At 41.7% G+C, this 8,253-nt stretch overlaps 1 protein-coding gene across 1 annotated transcript in view; it reads right to left on the reverse strand.

The window, feature by feature from the left end:
• IQCJ (IQ motif containing J) overlaps positions 1 to 2,937 on the reverse strand; it is a 163,396-nt gene extending 160,459 nt beyond the window's left edge. Inside the window, exon 1 of the mRNA XM_032483079.1 lies at positions 2,677 to 2,937. Coding sequence (XP_032338970.1) covers positions 2,677 to 2,685 — 9 coding nt within the window. The 5' untranslated portion in view covers positions 2,686 to 2,937. The remainder of the gene's footprint in view (positions 1 to 2,676) is intronic.
• Positions 2,938 to 8,253: the final 5,316 nt, after the last annotated feature.

Consider the following 8,253-nt stretch of genomic DNA (forward strand, 5'->3'; position numbering starts at 1 on the left):
TGTTGAAGGTATCTGTGCTTTCATAAATAATTGTTAATAACAAAATAGCAGGAACAGCATCTCCTCTTTCTTTAGACAGACCTCCCCTCCCCGACTCACCCATTTACTCGAGGCTAGGAGGTGGCTTGGCAAAGTGATGCCCAGTAAATGCTTACTTAGAGGATGAATGTTTCAGCTGTGGACGCATGGTCAGTCCATAAATTATATTTTTATAGCCTCTTCCTATATGTGAGCCTTAAAAAACGAAATGTTTCTTAAGACAACCTGAGTCATACAATGGAGTAACTATTGTATGGAGCCAGTGTTTTACAATCATTTTAGGTATTGCAGGTAATATAAATCTATTCTATAAAATAAAGGCCTGATCTATAATACATCTAAAAGCCAGTAAGAAATCATAATTAGAGACAGATGGCGAACGCAGCATGCTTTCCTCTCACTGTTTGGTACATACAATATTCCCTACAAAATGGCACTGAGCATTTTCCTGTTACCACGCAGTGCCATAGAAACTCAGAAAAATAAAACCTTTTTTTTACACCTATGAAACTGACTTCAAACAAAATAACCAACTTCAAAAGTAAGATGAAACTGTTTTGTAGTGTGGTTGAATGCACTGGATGTTTTTACATAGCTTAATATTTGTATGTGTGCATAAATGCATACTGTAATATACCAAAAAAGTACTACTAAATCTTCAGTCATCCTATATATATTCAATTTGAAACCTGCATCAAGTTATTCACAAAGGCAAGAGTCCTACTCAAATAGGTCACAATATTAGGTGTATTTAAAAATTGGAAATGAATAGTACCTAAAATAAAATCAGTTACACACAGAGCAATGCATGAGTATAATATTAATAGCCAGCACAGGTTTTTAATGGCTCCCAATATAATATGCCCTTTCAGGGAACCATTCATACATACTGAAATGCATTTTCACTGTACTGCTTTGAGTAATTATCAATTAAACGTGGCTGATAAAAATCAGCATAAAAGTTAATGTAATTTTTTTGGAAATACACCTAATCCTCTATAAGTATATAGCTCTGTAAGTGATAAACTGTTAGATCTCAAACACTAAGAAGTAAAAACAGTTTCACACTGATTTTCAAGAATACACATTTTTATTGTTTATAATTCAGTAAACTATTTTATCAAAGTTTATAATCATCTAAATTCAAAGAAAATCAAAATTAATTTGTTTTATAATCAATATCTTGAAGCAAAAGTAATTAATAGCAATATAAAATAATTAACCTACTTACTACCTCATTTTAAATAGTGAGGCATTAACACTATCCTAACCTGTTCTACTTAACAAGTTTACATTTAAGCTGTTTCCATTTTCAAATATCAAGACCTACTGCACATTCAGAAAACCCACTTGAGAAAAATCTGTTTCATTAATTTCTCAGGAAACTGCTAATTCAATGTAATTTTCTTTGTGAACTCTGAGTTGCTTCATTATTTTCTTATCTTCACAACAGTTGGTAATAATTGATCTCTCAAAAAGCAAGGAAAGAATGCAAAGTAAAATTATTATAAAATGAAGACTAGAAAGCAAATTCTTACTACACAAGTGAGCAATACTCAAGAGAAGTTGTTTATCTTAAATATACAGCACATTAGAGTTATAATTAGCTAACCGCCACAGTTAGAAATATATACACACATTTTTCAAAATAAGTCTTTTAAATAAAGTACTGTAGGCATCTTTCTAGCTTAAGGATTTGAAATAGCAATTAAGTCTGAACCTTAAATCATTTGTCTCTATAACTAGGAGAGCAAGTCCCCAGGATGTAAATCTCACCCAATGAGACAAGGGATGCTGAATGTATTATTAATTGCTAAATAATTTCTTAATTTTAGAATCTAGCACCCAACACTGGCAAATAAATAATGTGATTTATGAGCCCACACTCTCATGCTGCTTTACTAGAGTCTGATAAACGCATGCACACCCTAAATGTACGGTGTGAACATGATTTCTACAAACCAGGAAACATAGCAGGACTCGGCGATAGCAAATCTACCCCATCTACTTATTATTCAAGCACTTGTATTTAGAATATCTAAAATGCCTGCTGAACACTGCGGCTCAACGTCCCCGTGGGGTTACTCTGAAGCAGAACCACAGCTCTTTCCCTCAGTGATTACTGAGTTTCAAGAAGGCAGGTAACATGGGGTAGAAATTCTCATGCAGCCGCAAGATAACTCCTCTCCAAATTTTCAAAAATCAACACTCCCTACACACACACACACCTTTTTTAAGAATGAAAGGAAGGTTTTTCAAAGAGGTGCCTAAAACACGCCGTTTGCATGAATAAAAAATGTATTTTTCTTCTACTTGCTGCTGTGTGAGATGTTTACAGATCTGATTAGAAAACCTGGATGTACATAAAAAGTAGTGCTTTCAATGAGATTCCTGTAGTGAAATCTTCCTGTGCAGACAAATGTATACATAAATAATACATATTTATGCAAACAAGCCTATGTTAACAAGGACACACAAACGCACACCTAGACCAGTAATTAAGCTTACACTGTCCTACAAGCCCCCTTTGACAATTTAGCATGCATGTTACTCAGAAGACATATTTTTTAAAAAAATAATAAGCAGCTGCAAATAATGCATGCCAAAGTGGCATGTTTAGAGGAGCAAATACATTACCAGACGCATTTTGAAGTTTCTGGAACACCTGCAGGTAAAAGGAGATTGTGAATAGGATGCTGGCACACGGTCTTCCTCAGAATCCCAGAGCTCGGTGTGACTGTGGGGGAATGCAAGGCGAGTGTGAGGCTGGAAACCTTTCAGTTGAGCTCACTCTAGGCATCAGAAAGCCTCAAAGAGGGGAAAGAAAAAGGCAGACCACAGACAGCTAGATGAGAAACTTCTGGCACCTCTCCAGCTCAGGAATGAATTCTCTGTAATTTGGAGATGTATAGTGATGGAAATGAAGAGAAACTTGGATTTGCGGGTGAATTTGCTCAGTCATGCAGAAATGGGCAGGTAACAGTCTCTTAGCTCATTTTAAAACAGTCATTCAGGAACAAGACTGAATAAAAAAATTAACAGGCATCCTTTTTTTCTGAAAAAATAAAAATAAAAAGGCTACTCCTGCCAGCTTCCCAAGATGCCTTTACAAACTTCAAATGGATCATTCCATCAGCTATTTGTTGCACATTTTATTAATCCCAGTGCAGGGGTAAACTGGAAAATCTAATTCCTTTTATGTAGAAGACTGGATTTATTGCTTCTTTTTATAATGCACTTTAGTCATATAAATACATAGATTTACTTACAGAGTTCTCGTTTCTTGTGTAAAACCACTACTGTTTGGTCCAGATAAAATGCTAAAAGGCTTGTTCGCAGCTTTCTAGGGAAGTGGAGAAAAAAATGTTTTAACCCTCAAGCTGAGCTGAGTACAGATATTTAAATGTAGAGTTTGAAGCAGAGTATAAAGGAAGCGCCCTGAGCCATTAAGTGGCACATAAGAGATACGGTTATCCACGAGCACTGAGCAGGCAGGTGGCTCAAGTCTATAAATATATACATAATTAAGGATAGGAAGAAAAGAGCCTTGGCAAATTAAGTTCTTAGAGACAATAGCTGTGATTTTGTTTAGGCTTACAAATGAGCTAATAATTTCCAGGAAGCACATGTGGGCTTCACCTTGTCTGATGAACTCCTCAGCTCACAAATAGAGAGCAAGTTTGGACGCATTGAGCCCTGGCAATCTATATTCAAATGTAATGAGGAGAAGAACAATATTACCATGAAGAATACTGTCATATTACATTGTGCCTGCGTGGCTTAACTACTCATCCAACCTTGCAAATGGCCATTTGCCTGGACTCAAAAGCAAATGCGCTATCGATGGGAGGGTGGAGGTGGGAGGCCGATTCTATTTGTTTTACTACCCGCGCACCTTTGGGAGGCTCGGCATAAAATGCATGGGCTGAGCGTGGGAGCGATTCTTCTCAAGGCCACGTTTACCCATAATAAATTCAAAGTGGAATTAATGATGACCAATTAAGCTATTTATTATTTTAACTCTTGAGGTCAAGGGCAAAACAGTATTTATATTTATTGATAGAGGGTCGATGGCAAGATGGCTGAAGATGGCCAGGCTCACCTTTAAACATACTCAATAAACACGTATTGACTGTGAAGCCTCCGGCCTCCTGACATTCCAAGGCCCAGGCCTTTCTGTCCAGAAGATTCGTTCTTATCTCTCCACTACCATCTGCTTCATCCATCTATTCAACAAATACCCAGTGAATCAGACACTCCACCTCCTAACCTGTAGACACTTAAGACAAGGCCTTCCCTCCAGGAGCTTCCCATTGTCAGGGAGGACCACCGGTCTCAGGAAGAGATGGGCACATCAGAAGTATCGTTCCCAGAGGGCAGAGGGGATGGGAAGGGATAAATTGGGAGTTCCAGATTTGCAGACACTAGCTACTATATATAAAATGGATAAACAAAACAAGTTTTTTCTGTATAGCACAGCGAACTATAGTCAATATCTTATACTAACCTATAATGAAAAAATATGAAAAGAAACATATGTATGTACATGTATGACTGAAACACTATGCTGTACACCAGAAATTGACAGAACATTGTAAACTGACTATACTTCAATTTTAAAAAAAGTACAAATACCCATGCCTGCTGCTATCTCTTCCTTTTGGATTCCCTTTTGGTGGGGGAGGTAAGCAGAGTTTGCAAATGTGTTTGGGGAAAATCTCCCCAGGTGATTCTGATTAAGTCCCCTCCTCCACTCCACAGGAGTAACAGCAATTCAAGGTGATTGTAAGCCTTCTAGTAATTGAGAGGAGGGTGTCTCAACCACCGCTGCATGGAGATTCAAGTTAACCTGCACTCTGTGTCTCTGCTTACCCATCCAGCATGGAGGGCCCCTACATCATCAGTGTGCCCCAGAGCCTGGTCTGCAGGTTCTGAATGGATATGGGAGCCAAAGCAGAATGCAAAAGATTCTACTACCTCATTGCTTAAAGGTACTTCCTCAGCAAATCAAATTTCATGAGGGGGAAGGTTCAGCTGAGGAGCCAAGGACTCAGCATGGTAGGTCTCTTTTTTCTCCACTTCTCCACAGGAGACCACTGAGGAACTCAGAGCATGGAAACCACCTCAGCTCCAGTGCCAGAGAACCCCCTGGTGAGTTCAAATCCTGGAACCTTCCAGCAGAGTGGTCCCACAGCCAGAAGACAGGCTGCCACAGCCCAGCCCCCTCCCTCCACAGCTGATCCCCTTCTAAGGAGCTTGAGGGCCTGAGAAGATGGGCTTCAGGCTTTCTGGAACATCTCCTCAGGGAGCTGGTGGTGGAAGAGTCTCCCGAGCCACTCCTCAGAGGTGTGAGAGGAGAATGTGGTCACACCATCCTCAGATGGCCAGTCCACCTGCCTCTCCACCCTCCTTGACTTTCAGCACAGGCTCATTCCATGTCCCACCAGCTCACCCACGGTGGCAGTCAGAACAGCTCGGGGGAAGTGGGGGCTCACTCAGCCTCTTCCCCACTTACTGCCCTCAGCTCAGCGCCACCTTCGTTCACTCAGGAAGAAACCAATTGTGGCAGGTATTCTGAAGACAAAGCTCATGTGACCAACTAAAATACAAACCTCTTTATGTACCAATTCTACCAAAAAAATCAATGTTTTCTATCTCCTCTAGTTCTCAGTTAAGAAAATCAGAAAAGCTTGACCTTGAGGCACGAAGAGAAGGGAGAGCACAAATGTTCACAGGTGGGAGCCCTGCAGAGATGCTGGAGAAACGGGCCTGAGTTTGAAGATGGGATTCCCTCTAAGTGGGTCTTGGGGGAGCCATTTCCATTCCCTCCTACTGCTTCCTCTTTTGTAAAAGAAAAAAGACCTACCTTATCAAGTTATTTTGAAAGCTGAAATATGGAAAGTGCCTGGGGCATCATACGCTACTCAAGAAATAGTAACTCAGGTTATAATAATCGAAAGTGTCCATTTGCCTTCAATGTCCCACTACCCTGTGAGGACAGGACAGGGACTATATCTGAGTCATGGGCCTCCGCATCCATCCATTCCACGTGGTTTTTTGACCAACTACCACTCCTGCATTCCCAGCTAGGTGCCAGGTAACCGGCAGTGGATAAGACAGAGCTGGCTCCTGCCCTCATGTGGCTCACAATCTAGTGAGGGAGATGGAAAGAAGTGCTCACTAAAATATATGTTAAATATTTAAATTAAGAACGTGCTAACTAAAATACATGTCTTAGTCTGCTCAGGCTGCCATCACAGAACACCTGGGTGGCTTAGACAACAGCTATTTCTCACACTTCTAGAGGCTGGGAAGTCTGGTATCAAGGGGCCTGCAGGTTCGGTTGCTGGTGAGAGCTCTCTTCCAGGCTTGCAGATGGCCACCTTCCCACTGTATCCTGCTGTCTCTTCCTCTTCTTACAAGGATACTAATGCCATCACAGGGGTCCATCCTCATGACCTCATCTAAACTTAATCACTCTCAAGGGTCCTGCCTCCAAATACCATCACATTGAGGGTTGGGACTTCAATGTATGAATTTTGAAGAGACACAAAACATTCAGTCCATAACAATATAAGAATGAATTAACTAATTAGCTAATGGTAACCCTTTTAGTTTTGTTTATAACAGCCCAGAGAATGTCAAGGGCAGGAATGGAAGAAAATTTGTGACCGCTTCCAATAATTACCTTCAAATGGGGGACTCGGGGCTGATGGCCTGGTCCTCAAGTAGGTGGCTTCTCTCGAGGAGCTGTCCTCTGAGACCCATCAGACCAGCTAGCCCAGGCAGCCCTCTGATATGTCCTCACGGTCCCTTCCATCCCACCAGCAAAATGTTCTGGTTCCTGGCCTCACTGTTTTACATCCAAGCTGTCTGAAATGCAATAACGTTTTTTTTAAAGAGCAACCAGGATTTTAATTAAAGTTCCAGGGATCCAGCCAAGGATATTTTTCTAAAAGAGAAGCAATATCTGTTTTTGGAGACAGAACATTTCATAACAGAGATCTCATATATTTCGATGAATGATAAATAGCGCCATGTACTGTACCCTTGGAGGAACCAGACTGCCGAGTGTATGTGTGTGCACGTGTGCATGTGTGTGGATGTGTGTGCGTGTGTAATGCTCATCCTGCCTAACCAGGACAGACTCAGGGAGGCAAATGCACTCCAGTTACTTAAATCATTCAGATATTTAAGGAAGACAGTTAATGGAACAACATTAGGGCCTGTCTCTCAAGGGCAGGAGATTACCTTTTGTTCTCCCTGATGAGTCCCTTTGATTTAAAGGCTCTGGCTACAAGACTCCCTGCAAACAGTGTCAGGTAAGAATTCAACTTCTGCAAGTGCTGGTCAGCAGATGTCCACCATACACCTAATCCAGGGAGAGACCACTTGGGATACTGCAATTCCACACTACCCATGCGCAGTGGCAAAGGAATTTAAAATAGAATGAGGTCCCAGTATCACAGCTGTGAGTTCAGCAAGATTATTCTATCTATGAGTTTTGTCTTGTAAATTCTTGCTTGCTGCTTGGAAAATCTCTGATAATCCCCACACATCAAGCCAGTCAGGGGCTAAAGAGAGTGAACTCCAAAGGCACCCTACTTCCTCCATGAACCTGCAGAGCCTCCAGTGCAGGCAGGGGTGCACTCGTGTCCTTTTTGGGCCCATATAGGGTCCCTAGATCCTGTGACACTGATGCATCAGCGGGACACCTGTGAGGAGCTGGCAGGCCACCTCAGGCAGAAGGGCCGGAGGCTGGGAAGCTTCTGATGCCTACCCATCCCCAGAGATGTGGTGCTGCCACGGGGCCAGCAACCCCAGATGGTGCTCTGCACAGACAGCAGAGGGGCAGACCACCACGGGTCTGCAGGAAGCCTCAGCCAAGACGCCGGCTGGCACCGTGGGTGTGGAACAGGAAGCTGGGGTGGTGGTATTAACCCCATTTTCCTGACCTTATGGATATTATTTCTCTAGATCCAAATGACAAAGGATAAGGAGGTGATTTTACAAGAAGGTAACAGTCAGTGCCATGCTAGACGGACATCTCAACCCTAAACACTCACTCACCTAAGAAAAAATTGACATGATTTCCCTGCCTCTAGTAAACCATCAACACTCAGGCTAAATTACCCACACCCTCGCTTTTTGCATTGATTCCAGCTGGTGATAAAAGGTATAAAATCACAAGACAATATACTACACACGAATACA

Source organism: Camelus ferus, chromosome 1 (assembly GCF_009834535.1).
Source record: "Camelus ferus isolate YT-003-E chromosome 1, BCGSAC_Cfer_1.0, whole genome shotgun sequence".
Lineage (NCBI taxonomy): Eukaryota > Metazoa > Chordata > Mammalia > Artiodactyla > Camelidae > Camelus > Camelus ferus.